The sequence below is a fragment of the Pimephales promelas genome, chromosome 17, assembly GCF_988280905.1.
Source record: "Pimephales promelas chromosome 17, fPimPro1.hap1.1, whole genome shotgun sequence".
Classification (NCBI taxonomy): Eukaryota; Metazoa; Chordata; class Actinopteri; order Cypriniformes; family Leuciscidae; genus Pimephales; species Pimephales promelas.
Window position 1 is genome coordinate 4,189,002 of NC_142785.1, and position 14,765 is coordinate 4,203,766.

The window sequence follows — 14,765 nt, forward strand, 5'->3', positions numbered from 1 at the left end:
CAAATTTCTTATTAACTTGCTCGGAGTTCAAAACTTGGTCCTGCGTCACTTTTATAAGTTGCATGCAAAAAGATTGATTTTACCACAAAACATGGCTGGTTTTGATTGGAGTAAGATGCATTTACCCAAAAGCATCTGCCAGCAGGCGATGTCAGCTAACCTGCCAAACCTTGACCTTGTTTGTACACTAAATAAAGCTGTGTAGGATTTACTTTGAAACTATTTTTACTCAGAAATTGCTAGTAAATTGCACAAATAATTACAAAGAAATGGCAATGCCGCATTAAATTAAGCATTACATTAGACTGAAATTGTAGGCTATTTTCTTTTTAAAACATACTCCATTAGTCTTGGTTTTACAACTTTGAAAAATCTTTTGTACAGTGTATGTTACTTTAATACGTGGTTTAATAACATATGAGTGGTTTCATAACTCTGAATCAAGTCCTGATTTTGCATATGCGTCAACATATTTTGTTGATCCAGAAACAATATTCCTTTCCGAAAATGTACACAACCAAATCCCTACCCCTAAACCTAATGATAGGTAAATAATACTGATATAAGCACCAAATCCTTGTTTTAAGTCTAAACTTGACATGAACTGCAAATTTGCCCCACAGCAAGGATGTTGATCCAGGAAAATGTATCAAGTGAAATCAGGTTCTCTGATAGCAAGTCACATGTCCTTCAGATTCAGAAACACTTGTGGAATCGAAATCATTTATGGTTTAAATTTATTTATTTATTAGATGCTTTATCCAAAGCCATTTTTAATTGAGAATAATACACACAGAATCCATTTAACCAAGTCAAAGGTATAGCCATAGCCACTATATACTGTATATATGTTCTTTTTAGAGGTAGCCTAAAAATTAATAATCGTAATTTTAACGGTAAAAGACAGATGTAAAATGTTACAGTGCAAAACTGTTAATTGTTTGACAGAAAGTACTATATACGCTCTGTAAAATATAAAACCGTAATTTTTATGGTAAAAAAAAAAAAAAAAAAAAAAAAAACGGCAGCTGTGGTTACCAGGACTTTACCATTAAAAATACGGTAGGAAGTTAACTTAAGACTTAACTTAAAATTTACAGTAATAAACTGTATTTCATTTTCTGAGATATGTCATGGCTTTGGATAAAGCATCTTAATTTATAAATGACTATAAATGACTGGATAAATAAACTATAAATGACTGGATGTGATTCCACAAGTCTTTCCGAAACTGAAGGACACGTGACTTGCTATCAGAAGCTGATTTCACTTAATACGTTTTCCTGGATCAACATCCTTGCTGTGGGGCAAGTTTGCAGTTCATGTCAAGTTTAGACTTAAAAAGAGGATTTGGTGCTTCTACATCAGCAGGGGCGGCTCGCCCATAGAGGGCGCTGGGGTGCCGCCCTCCCTCCGACCTGTCTGTCTGTTTTTTTAATATATATTATAATTTATCATTTTGAAAAATAATCTGTGTTAATTATATGCTAATAATTGTTTTACTTTGAAAAGTGTTTTGAACTCACCAGAATGATATTTGCATTCACTTTCGTTACTTTTATCATGTTGGTGTAGTAGTATAGGCCAATAGGCTGTCTTCTCAGGGCGCCAGTTCGCTCAGCCCCACAGTGCTGGAATTTAAGCCAATGGTTCCCCGGTTGCTATGCAAAAAAGTTTATATTTCGCCAATCAGCGTCGTCAAATTTTATGGTTTGGGGGCGCTGAAAATATCGCCCACAGTATCAGATTAGGGGAGTGCACCGTGCACGCGCACCACGGGACATTTTTTTTACCTCAGATGAGAGCAGAATGGCAGCGCCAGTGACGTCGAGTGGAAATAATGTAAAGTTAGTCGTGGGAATTGACCTGTCTGTCTCTGTCACTCACTCACTCACTCACACACACATAAACACTGTTTCACACACATTTGATATTAAAATAGTTATTATAGGAATATTAATACACGTGTTTGCTTTGTTTTTTTTATGTTTTTAAGTTCTGAGTTAGATTACTGTGTTTCATACTAGTTAAAATCAACTTTCTTCTCATACTTGGGTGTTACCCTCGAGAATGTTGTCCCACCCTCTCTTTCTCTAGTATCAACACATTGTTATCCATTATCCAATTTGTCAAAAATAAATATGTAGTCTACAGCTGGGGATTGATTAAACTAGATTGTTGTATTACCTATTATTTTTTGTATTACCTATATTATAATTTATCAATATTATGCGTTTGCACTTTTTTCTGTCAGCACACAGAGCATAATAAACATGCAACTTGTTCATTATCATTAACTGTCAAACTGTTATTATTATTATTGTATTATTTGACCATTGGTATTGACTGTGTTAAGTTATTTTATTGGTATAGGTAAGGGCATGGCCTAAGGCCTAAAATGCACCAGAATGCAGGAAATCACATCTACTAAATTCAAAATTTTCTTCCCCCTACAATATTTTTCACCAGCCGCCACTGTACATCAGTGTTATTTACCTATAAAATCTTTATGTTTCCAAACCAGACATCAATGACAAGCTTATGTGACATCAAATTGCATTGACATTGTGAGCATAAACATATCAAATATTCTTAAAAGAGTGAATGCAAAACGCCACTTATAACTCATAACACCACTTATAACTCATAACACCACTTGTTTCCTCATTATCTAGTTCAGGGATGGGCAACTTCAGTCCTGGAGGGCCATTGTAGAGTTTAGCTTCAAACACACCTGAACAAGCTAATCGAGTTCTTCAAGATTACTAGAAAAGTTACAGGCAGGCGATTTCTTCAGGGTTGAGCTAAACTCTGTATAAGTGGCCCTCCAGGAATGAAATTACCCATCCCTGATCTAGTCTGTTTGCCCCTGTGTATTTATAGCCCTTGTTTTTCACTTGTTACTTTGTCAGTTGTTGTACATGTGTGGTTTCTTCTAGTTCGGTCCTTCTCGTGCTTTTATTTCTTTGTCCCTGGAGTTCTTTAGCATTTGTTCTATATGCCATTTCAATAAAACCTTGCAGATAGATCCTCACCTTCGTCTGCTTTCCCATGGGGTTGATTTTTAACTTCAACATAAAATCTAAAATTAATCACAAACATTTTAAACTTTAAAACCTATTAAAGCCAGACTAAGAGTGAAAGTAATGTAAAACATTAAAATATTTGTTATTAAAATATGTTTCCCCCCACAAATTATAACGGATCTCGGATGTGGCTTCATTTTAATCACAATATTTAATCAAATATCATTTAATCAAAATCATTTAATCATATCATATATCATCATATCATATATATATATATATATATATATATATCAAATATAATTTAATCATTTATCATTTAATCAAAATCATTTGAAATCAAACTCTAGTTTTGTCAAGTTGTGAAATTATTTATTCTGTGTATGTATATAGATTAAGTTTGAGCTATTACAAAAATCACCATGCATTCATACGTTTACAGGGAGGAATGAGACGAGTCAAACCTGTTTTGTTATGAAATGTTTGTAGTTTAAAAATAATAAAAGAGGCAAGGCACCTCTCTTTCACAACACTTCCCTTCAGCCATGGAGTTGTCAGTGATCTTGGTCATCTCTATCGCCATGATGAGTATGGAGGGTGAGTTTCATCATGAGTATACACATAGGTCGAGTGTTTGCCGAGTCAGATGTTTAATGTGAGTCGATTTTCTTGAGATTCACTACAGAGCATCATTTCTTAATCACGTGAATATCAAAACATCCTTAAAAGAAGATGTGTTTACTTGAAAAGTTTTATGATTTTATTTCTTTCTTCCTTTCTGTCGAACTGTCGTTTAGGATTTTTTTTTTTGTGAAAGTGTGAAATTGTCTGCTCTTTTCTCTGCAGGAATAAATGCACAGGAGACCTACGGTAAGAGCAGCACAAGATAAATCATACACAACTTATATTGTGGTAATAGGGCTGCACGATTTTGGGGAAAAGTTTAATTAAAATTTTCTAATTGTGATTATGATTTAAAATGTGATATGGCTAAAATAGGTTTGCTGTGTTTATTTGTATAATTTAGCCAGAATTTTGTGATTATATATATCAATCTGGCAATAATAATAATGAATCCTATTATTAGGGGGCCAAGCACCGAAGGTGTGTAGGTGCGTCCCACTAAGCAAAATTACGTCCAAAAGACGTCTTTTCAAAGACGTTGGAAAGACGTCCACTGAGGGGCCAGAACGAACGTTTTTATGACGTCTTTTTGTGACGTGTTCTATAGACTTTCATCGAACCTTCGTACAAGTTGAAAAATTAGTTAAAATGTGGCCATTGTGGATATATTTTCAACATAACATATGGTCTCATTTAGACAATTTATACTGTTTCTGGACCAAATAAACACTCAGGATGCGTTAAATTAAAACATATGTTTATTTATATGTTTAAATGAGGTTTAGATGTTGGTATTTGTTTCATTTTAAATCACCATTATGGTGACAGTGTTTGCTTTAGTGGGGCTCTTGGTCCCAGATCATCTTACTTTAGCTTTTCTTTGGCTGTGTTTGTATAACACCATTGTTTGTGCAGAGACAATGAAAATGAAAGATCAGCTGTCTTTAGCTCCTTGTTGATGATGACAAAATCAACACAAAGAAAGCACTTAACAGTGTTTTAACTTTCGTCTTTATGTCTGATTATAACCACCAATCTTGTGGAATTGCATTATTTGGAAACATGCATGCAAACACAATGTTTTAAGCAAGTGAATCACATAGTCACACACAGATATCAAGATTTTGGATATGATTCACAACAACGGTGACAACCAAAACAAAAAAAAAACTTGGGAATCAAGGATGTTTTGTACTATGAAAGCTACCCATCCTGCTACCATATCATGACAAATCTTGGTGTCATCAGAAGCATGACCTGAGGCTACTTGCAGTGTTTCGGCACAGTGCCATTTAGTGGTCAGAAGATTTGTACATTTATTTATTTTTAGCCACATGAAGCTTTTTTATGTATTTATTGTCACCATTGTTGTGAATCATATACAAAATCTTGATGTCTGTGTCTTATTATCCACCTTCAAATAAGTGATCATTTTAATGCTACTGGCCCAAATAATGTAGTTCCATGAGATTGGTGGTTATAAATTCCAGATATAAACACAAAAGTCTAAACACAACATTAAATGCACACTTTGTGTTGATTTTATCATCATCAACAAGGAGCTGATGACAGACAATTTTACATTTTATGGCTTTCTCTGCCACAACAATGGTGTTATATAAACACAGTTTACTTGTAGTTGCCAAGTTACTTATAGTCAGTTGAATGTCTGTTGGGGGACCAACAAAATAAAGTGTTAGCAGATATTAAGCTGACAGTCTACTAATACTCTAATGATAGTAAGTTGACATGTAGTTGAAAAGTTACTTATAGTTCTTAGAATGTCTAAAGTGGACTATCGAAATAAAGTGTTGCCTAATTTTATTTTACATTACACCTGTTAAATTGCAACACTAATAGCCTATATCTGACCATCTCGATTCCAGGCTTTTCTCTGAAACGTGCAATCTACACAAATATTTAAATAGCAGTTTTTGAGATCTTAAACAACAGTTTTTGAAGTCTTATCACAATTTTGGTGCTATAGTGTGCAGCCCTAATTTGTGATCTATAAATGATTGTCTGCAGATTGTGGGGTAGCTCCCCTAAACACACGCATAGTGGGCGGCACAGACGCCCCTGCGGGTAACTGGCCTTGGCAGGTCAGTATACATTACAATGGCAGACACATCTGTGGGGGAACCCTGATCAACAACCAGTGGGTGATGTCGGCTGCTCACTGCATTGTCTCGTAAGAATGATTTTCTTTTTTATATTTCATAACTTTTTAATGGTTTCTACAAGCCTGCTTACAAATGTATACTGAAGCTTTTCTGTAGCGCAAAGGAAATGTTTATTTCCAACTGTCTATTGCAACAGGACTAACATCAACAGATGGACATTGTACTTGGGAAGACAAAGCCAGAGCACGTCTGTTGCCAACCCAAATGAAGTGAGAGTTGGTATTCAGTCCATCATCGTCCATCCAAAGTACAACAACAGCCTTCTGAATAATGACATCTCCCTGATGAAACTGAGTCAACCAGTGACCTTCTCTCAATACATTCGTCCGGTCTGCCTGGCATCTAACGGAAGTGTCTTTCACAACGCCACAACTTGCTGGGCTACCGGCTGGGGAAACATTGGCAAAGACCGTGAGTGTCCCAAAACTTTAATACACAACTTTAAGATATGTATTTTATGCAGTGTTTTTTTTTGTAGTATATGAAGAGTTCAGATGCAAAAGCCTCTAAGTGCCATTTGAAATTTTCTCCTAGAATGATCATTTTTATCAAGCTTGTATATTTAAGTTCAGTAATTTCACTTAAATATTTAAGTGAAATTACTGAACTTAAATATACAAGCATGATAAAAATGATCATTCTAGGAGAAAATTTCAAATGGCACTTAGAGGCTTTTGCATCTGAACTCTTCATATCTACTGTATGTTCATTTTTGTTAAAAAAATGTCTTAGTTTATTTTAAATATTGCTATTTGTATTTACTTTTAATTTATTTTTATTTTTTGCTTTAGTTTTAATTATTGCATTTTATTCTTTCCAGTTAATAATTTTAGAGCTTTAACTTAAACTTACAAATCAACATTTCTAAAGTTTTTCAACTAATATTTTTTTTAGCTTGTAAATTATTATAATTAACTAAATGTTGGTAACACTTTACACAGTGCATTAATTAATGTTAACAAGATTTTGATAAATCATTAGTAGATGTTGAACTTAACATTAACAAAGATAAATAAATGCTGTATAAGTGCAGTTCATTGATGCTAACTGCGTTCATGCTAACTATTAACTAATGTTAACTAATGATCAGTGTTACAGAAATGTTTAGTTTTTGGTTTGTGTTGCAGGACTTTTACAAGTTCTAACATGTAGAAAAACACCTCTGCTTTAATTAATTACCCTGCAGAATTCCCCATAGATTTCATATTTTAATATCCATGCATATGAAGATTTTAAATCATGACTGTGAAAACCAGTAAATATCACAAAACTTTGGAATTTACACAGGGCACATTTCACACCAAATGAAAACCGAAGAAGTAGAATTATAAGAAAACCATTTAAACCATTTTCATTACTATAATAAAAATGCAAAGTATTTATAAATCATGTTAGGATTTATTTTACTCCATTTAATGCTTATTGAAAACTAAATTTATATCAGAAACTTATGGGCTTCAGCTCTGCTCAATTGCATGGATGAATCTGATGCCTTCATCATCACTCACGACACCGAAACTCTCCCAAATAAGTAATTAACAAAAGAAGGGAAAAAAAATATGATGTCTTAAAGCTACATGAAATTAATGTAATATAAATGTAATGTGCCTGCCTGGTCAAGCTGGTGTTCAGCTGGTTTTAGTTATATCAGGCTGGAAGACCAGCCAACCAGCTTAGACTGGAAATGCAGTTTTTTTTTTTCAACATGGGTAAACATGTCATTCACTCACAAACACTGTCTCTGTGTATGACAGAGGCTTTGCCGGTTCCTATGACACTGCAGGAGGTGGAAATACCAGTTGTGGGCAACTCACAATGTAGCTGCCAGTATAGGAATATCGCTGGTATTACAATCACACCACAGATGATTTGTGCAGGGAGAACAGGCAAAGGAATCTGTCAGGTGAGTCAAACAAAAAAAAAGGCTATGAAATTTCCAGGCTTTCGTGTTTACGTTAGTCTAGTTTCATGTGAGCACATGGCTCCTGATTTTTCCTGTGCCATGTGCTTTCTGTCTAATTATTATGCCGTGTTCCAGGCAACCTGTAACCCGTGTTTTTCCAACCTTATACACGTGAAAGTGCACTCGAACTGACGTCAAACCCGTGACTTCCCACCCGTGAACTCGTACTAGATCGATGTACTCCTAGTTATGACAGGGTTGCCAACTTGTGAGTTTTGCTTGGAGTGAGATTTGTTCCGGGGGGTGGTGTCGTCACAATGTCTTGTAGGGCACAATACCCCCTGGGCACAATGTCTTGTTAATAGTTTTTCCAATTTTAATTTGGCATAGGCTTACAGAAAATAGGCTTAAGAAAATTTTGTATATTTTAAGGTTAAATGCATCAATGGTGCACTTTGAGAGCTCAAAATTAAGAGCTTTAACCGGCTTCAACCCATGAACTGTGACATTGAACAAAGGAAAAGGCTCGACTTGTACCTGGACATTAAAGAGGGATCAAACATCTTTTTAGTTATGATATAAATCTTCTGTTTTAGGATGCCAAACGATTATTAAAATAATGTAATAATGATTTATATAATTATTCCTATTACGAAAAATCCATATAGGCCTAGCCAATAAATGTACTAAATGTTCAAAAGTATATTTTACTTACACTACACTGTAAAAAAAATATATTTTCATGATTTGTAATCACAACATTTTTTCTTTTGTCAAATCAACTTAACTAATTTATGTAGTTCAGATAACATAATATTTTGAGTTTCTGATGCTTAAATCAATCTCCTTCATTGTATTGTAACTCAATTTTTCCAGTTCAATGAACTTAAAATTTTAAGGCAATCAAGTTACTTCATTTTGTAAGTTAAACCAACAATATTTTTTACAGTGTATTGTATAGGAAAATTACAATAGTTTTGTCCTAATTTCTTCACTTGCAAGAAATAAACCCTTGAGCTTTTATTTTGGAGAAAACAGATCACCATGCTGACTGCGTGAGCAAAGTGCGCACTTTGCTTTAAATCATGCAGCACAAACAGAATGGCTATATAGGCTACTTAATTACAGTCTTGAGCTCTTTTATTAAGGCACAATGTCATATCACGGTTTCGGTGTTGGGAAAAGGGAGAAGAGAGAGTTCGGCAAAAGGCGGATTCGAACTCGGGTCGAACGCGTCAAAAGCTGCTTTCAAGCAACTCACGCCCTCGCCCTACGCCACTATTCAGTGAAGGGTATCTTTTTGCTAAAAAGACAGGAACCTAGTGCAACTGTACGCTCTCAACTCACGTTCAAAGTCATAGGCAGCGCAGCGTCTCTCTGTGCATCGCAAAAGCCCGTGTTGACAGTTTGTTTAATATAAAGCGGGAGATTACCAGATACAGTATTTTGCTCGTGCCCTGTGGGTGTTGTAGCCTAGGCAACTGTATCACGTGCCGTTTGAACCGACGCGCTACTGCGTTCTGTCACATTTAAAAGCGCCAAAACGTTCCATATCAAGAGTAAACTTCTCTGTCTAGTCTGTCGGTGTCAGTGTCATCCTTTTCCGCGATTTTTCTCTGCATGATAAAATGCAGTGGTCCAATCAGTAGTTAAGAGCCTGAACTTGCTTATAGTAATACAATAAAATACAGCACAGAAGAATTTCTAATTTAGCGTGAGATTCCTTTGTTGAGCGTGAGACCGTGAGATTGAGGCTGAATGCGTGAGTGTCACGCCAGATGCGTGAGAGTTGGCAACCCTGTTATGAGCTCTGACGTCACGTAGCCTGCAAAACCATATAAAACAACAATGGTTTGTTTACATCTAGCTTCCACAATTCCTTGCGCTCAGGTTTGGCGTGACTGGCCTGGAATGCTACAAATTTGTTAGTCGTGGTTTGAAGTCATGATTTACGTGCTCAAAAACCTGCCTGGAATGCAGCATTAGCTCCTCCCTTCTTGTTATCTGTTAGTAATTAACATTCCTCACCTGTTGGCTTGTCGTTACCCTCCTGTGTGTTTCCTTTATAGCCTTCTCTGTGTTTTCAGTCCGGTGTTGGTTCGTTTTTCTAAGTTCCTGTTTCTTGTTCCGAGTGTTTTTGCCTTGTTAGTATTTGTTCTGGTTTTTCCCCCATGCGGGGATTTTGTTTGTATAGGCTACCAGCCCGTTCTCATCTTTTAACGTCATATAGAACGCTATCTGCAAAAACGGAGCTATACTACGCACATGGCACCCTTTATCGCTAATATAACACACGAACCCAAGACGTTATAAATCCTTTAGCGTGAATATGACACGCACACCCTACCCCACACCTAAACTTAGCCCTCACAGCGCGTGTTATAACTTATATTAACGATAACGGGTGCCATGTGCGTAGTATAGCGCCGTTTTGTCATATAGCGTTCTATATGACGTTAAAGGATGAGAATGCGTTGTAGGCTACTTTGTATTTTGTTTAGTTGGTTAATTAAAATCTTACCTTTGTTTCCCTGCAATTGAGTCCTCATTTATGTTTCACGGGACTGATTATCACGTGGCATATATTCATATTATTATTTTTTTTTATTTATTAAACTAAGACTGGGGCTGTCAAGCTCCAAAATGAGAAAAAAAAGCACCATATAAGAATCCTAAAGAAGTCCATATTACATTAATTACAATTTGTAAAGTTGTGTGGTATATTAAAAGTGTTCTGAAGCCATATGATTGTTGGGAACAGACCAAAACAATATTCATTTAAGTCTCTCTATCTTATTTAAAGTTGGCCCGAAAAAAAAAAAGAGTAGGGCAGGAGTCAGGACTTGATGTTGTCCATCGGGAATTGAATCAGCCCACGCTCATTCGAAAGACGTACCTGTGGCAACATTGTGCACGTTTTGCAACAGTTTCAAAATGAAATGTGGTGGTGATGGCGCAGTGGATAAGACACATGCCTTTGGTGTGAGTGACTCAGGTTCGAATCCACTGTGAGACACCAATGTATCCCTGAGCAAGAAACTTAACCTCTATTTGCTTTAGAGGCATCTGACCTCCGACATATATAGCAATTGTAAGTTGCTTTGTATAAAAGCGTCAGCTAAATGAATAAATGTAAATGGTGTGAGTGGTGCTAAAAGCTTGTTTAGTTTTTTTGTTGTTGTTGTTGTTGTTGTTGTTTTCGGAACAGATAAACGTGAATATGGCAATGATTTATTATGTTGCAGTTTGTAAGTATCACAGCAGTTCTGAATTGAAATGTCCAGTGAGTGGCACTAAAAGATTAATGCTCCATTATGTTTTAAATGGCACCTATTATGCCCCTTTTTACAAGATGTAATATGGGTGTCCCCCGAATGTATTTGTGAAGTTTCAGCACAAAATACTCCATAGTTAATTTATTATAACCATTTTAAAATGTCATTTTTGGGTCCTGTTTTAAAATGAGCTGTTTTGGTGTATACGACCTTAAATGCAAATGAGCTGCATATCCCCGCCCTGCCTTTGGATGAGGGCGTCACTTGCATACCTATGGCAGTCGGTCTAAGCAGAATGGCTGAAAGTGAGAGACCCGCTGTTGTCATTCAGCCGTACCTGTTTGAATCTGAATATATAAATAGGCTGTGTCCGAAATCTCCACTCAAACCACTACTCCCTACCCCCTATGTAGGGGGTAGGGAGTAGAGCACTATATAGTGAGCTCACCAGCATAATAGACACACCACTTTCGGACACTACTCTGTCGTCTCTCGGCGCCGTTGATTACGTCATTTCTGTTACCCGTCCGTCTTTTTTACGATTAGCGCAATGCATGATGGTATGTAGGGCTTGGGTAAGTGACCATCGGTTGTACACTACTTTTCAAAATGCACTCTGGGAGTGGGATACATTTAGTGAACTATATAGGGTATAATAATCATCACTATACATTCGGACAGCACAACAAAATGGCAAGCTCACTATATAGTAGTGAGTAGTGGGAGATCTCGGACACAGCCATAGTCTCTGATCAGACCCCACTTTTCACATTTAGATTTTTATCGAAACTGACCGGCCCAGAAAATAGTCCAAGTGACTACAGTGGCTCTATAGCCTATTCAGTTTGTTTGCAATTTTCAATCCCTTAGAAGCCGATGGAGGAGTGATCCAGCTCTCAGACATAATCAGAATAATCTTTCTTTTTTAAATTTGTCTTCCGAAGATGAACAAAAGTAAAACAGGGTTGGCACAACATGAGGGAGAGAAATTACTGACAGAATTATCATTTTGGGGTGAACTAACCCTTTAAAATTACATCAAAGATGTAAATTATTTTGATTAAATATTATTTAGACACATGAATTATGTGCATGGATAATTAATGTATAATAACTACTGCTATATTTCATAAAAAAAGAGGGATTTCATGGTGACTTTAAACAACCTTGCTGTTGCATGTTCACTTGTGTTGATTCTCGATTGTCTGTCTGCTCTCTGGCTCCCTCTGCAGGGAGATTCTGGAGGACCGATACAGTGCAAACAGGGTTCTGTGTGGGTCCAGGCTGGGATCACGAGTTTCGGGACGAGCCTGGGCTGTGCCATAAAGGATTTCCCAGAGGTGTATGCACGTGTCTCCGAGTTCAACACGTTTGTCACAGACAACATACAGGGAGCCGCCATTGGCCTTGTGACCTTTAAATCCAACGGCACAGACGGCAGCTTCACATGCTCAGCCACACTTCACTTCTCACTCTACTCTAGTTTTATCATTCTCTTCACTGCGCTCATCTCAAACTTCCTCTCACATTTATTAGTCACTAGTCACTAACAACAGACCCAGACATGCATGCAGCTCTGAACTAACAGGTTAAAGGGGGAAATGAATGTGTGAGAGAGAAAATACTGTGAAAAAAGTTTCTGGAAGAAAATTTTCCCAGTTGGTAACGTCTACAATGGGTCTGTTGAAGTGAAATTCATTATTTAAGATGACTGATTATAACTGAATTCAACCAACCTGAAAAACAAGCATAACTGTCAGTAGATAGGCCTATGACCTGATTTCTCCTGTTAGGTAAAATTACTTATTATTGTTATGTGCTGGGCAGGTTTATAATCAGTAAAATGGTCAGTCTGTGATCTGAAACAGCGCAAATACAGAACTTAATTAAATAGTTGATAAAATAATTGTAATATTTAAAGGGGTCATGAACTGGCTTTTTAAATTTTATCATATTGTTGTCTGAGGTCAACTTATAACGTTCGCTTGGTTTTTGCATTCAAAAACATCCAAATGAATAAGTAATAGGCTATTTTGTACCCTAGTTTTGAGCCTAGCTGAAAAACACTGGATTATCTCACACTGAAGACTTGGAAGTAAACGCTCACTGCTGTGAGTGGAGAACAGTTTTGCATATTATAATGAGTTTCAACTTACCTCGTCGATGCACTTGTATTGTTTTGAAACGTCCAATGTTGTAAAATGGCAACCGGAATGATTCGATTCAAAGTCTGTGTGTTGCACAATTCCTGTCAGATCCAATATAATTCATTATTTTTATTCAATTATGTTATTTAATATAGACGGCACAGCACCGTTCTTTACTCTTAATCGGTCTGCAAATCCAGTCTTGTTTACAGGACAATCCTCAGTGAAATGAAGCGAACAGACGACGTTTTACCTCATCAGCTGAAACGTCATTAAAAATAAAGTTTATCCATGCAGTCCTATTGGAATCCAGAGGAAGCTTAGGCAATGACTGTCGTCTTTCACAACCAGGCACTGCACAATATTTGTTGCTCGGTGGATTGATCGGTTTGTCAGCACGAGGTATGTTATTTAGCTATGCGTGATTGCGTGTAATGCGAGAATCGGTGGGCGCCTGGGCGGGGCTAAACCGGCCGTGTTGAAGTATGCGATTTATCTTCTTCTGCGGGGGTGGTGTTTTTATGGGGGTAGGATTGTTCCATTATTCAAAATATATGAAGAGTTCAGATGCAAAAGCCTCTAAATGCCATTTGAAATTGTCTTCTTTAATGGTGATTTTTATCAAACTTGTATATTTAAGTTCAGTAATTTCACTTAAATAACAATTAATAGGTAATCATCATTGCCATTTAAGTGAAATCACTGAACTTAAATATACAAGTTTGATAAAAATGATCATTCTAGAAGAAAATTTCAAATGGCACTTAGACTTTTGCATCTGAACTCTTCATATCATGATCCACAAATAAATGTAAAGAGATTCACAAAAATAAATCAAATTCACAAATAAATAGATTAAGATCCACAAATAAATGTAAAGAGTTTCACAAAAAAAATAAAACTCACAAATAAATAAAATGAGATTTGCAAATAAAACTATGTGTAAGAGCCAACTGTGGTTTTATGGTCTCATTCATTATTTTTACTGCACTCAGATTGTAGGTGGTGGGCGTGTCTACCGGGGCTTGGGCGGAAGTGATGTGTTTCTTGCACGTATTTGTTTGCTACACCTGTGCACCTGAGTATGGGGGCTTTGACAGAGAGGGAGTGAGCCTGGGAGCGAACACTTTCTGTTGACCGCACTTTATGCACTCACACTGCACTTATGAATTGGTAACTGGCTACCAGTTGTATTTTATGTGCAAGAAGCAATAAATGAGTGGATCGCTGTGTGAAACTGTTTCTGCGCGTCGCAGTGCATTCATTCTCCCAGTGTTTAGTCTCTCGCGGCGGCAAATGTAATTTGCCTGGTCTACAGCCGCTACACTATGTATTTACAAATGTTTTTTATGCCACAAACACAACTCTGCCTGGCATTTATTTGTGAACCCCCCACGCATTTGTGAATCGGTTTCTGTGCATTTGTAAATCCCCTCACGCATTTGTGGATTTTGAAACACTTGTAGCGTCGACATGCAGACAACCACAAATAAGTGGACTCCACCCACCGTTTTGGAAACAGGTTGTTGCAACCACACAAACAGCTCAATTTGAATGAAGCGCCAGATATACAAGGCAAGGGTGCAAATATCTTCAAAATGAATCAC

At 36.7% G+C, this 14,765-nt stretch overlaps 1 protein-coding gene across 1 annotated transcript; it reads left to right on the forward strand.

The window, feature by feature from the left end:
• Positions 1–3,539: 3,539 nt before the first annotated feature.
• LOC120468990 (chymotrypsin-like protease CTRL-1) lies at positions 3,540–12,936 on the forward strand. The gene is made up of 6 exons (XM_039657660.2): positions 3,540–3,623; positions 3,873–3,896; positions 5,679–5,841; positions 5,970–6,244; positions 7,588–7,736; positions 12,244–12,936. Exons 1-6 carry the CDS (start codon positions 3,572–3,574, stop codon positions 12,559–12,561), a joined length of 981 nt encoding a protein of 326 aa, XP_039513594.2. The 5' UTR covers positions 3,540–3,571; the 3' UTR covers positions 12,562–12,936.
• Positions 12,937–14,765: the final 1,829 nt, after the last annotated feature.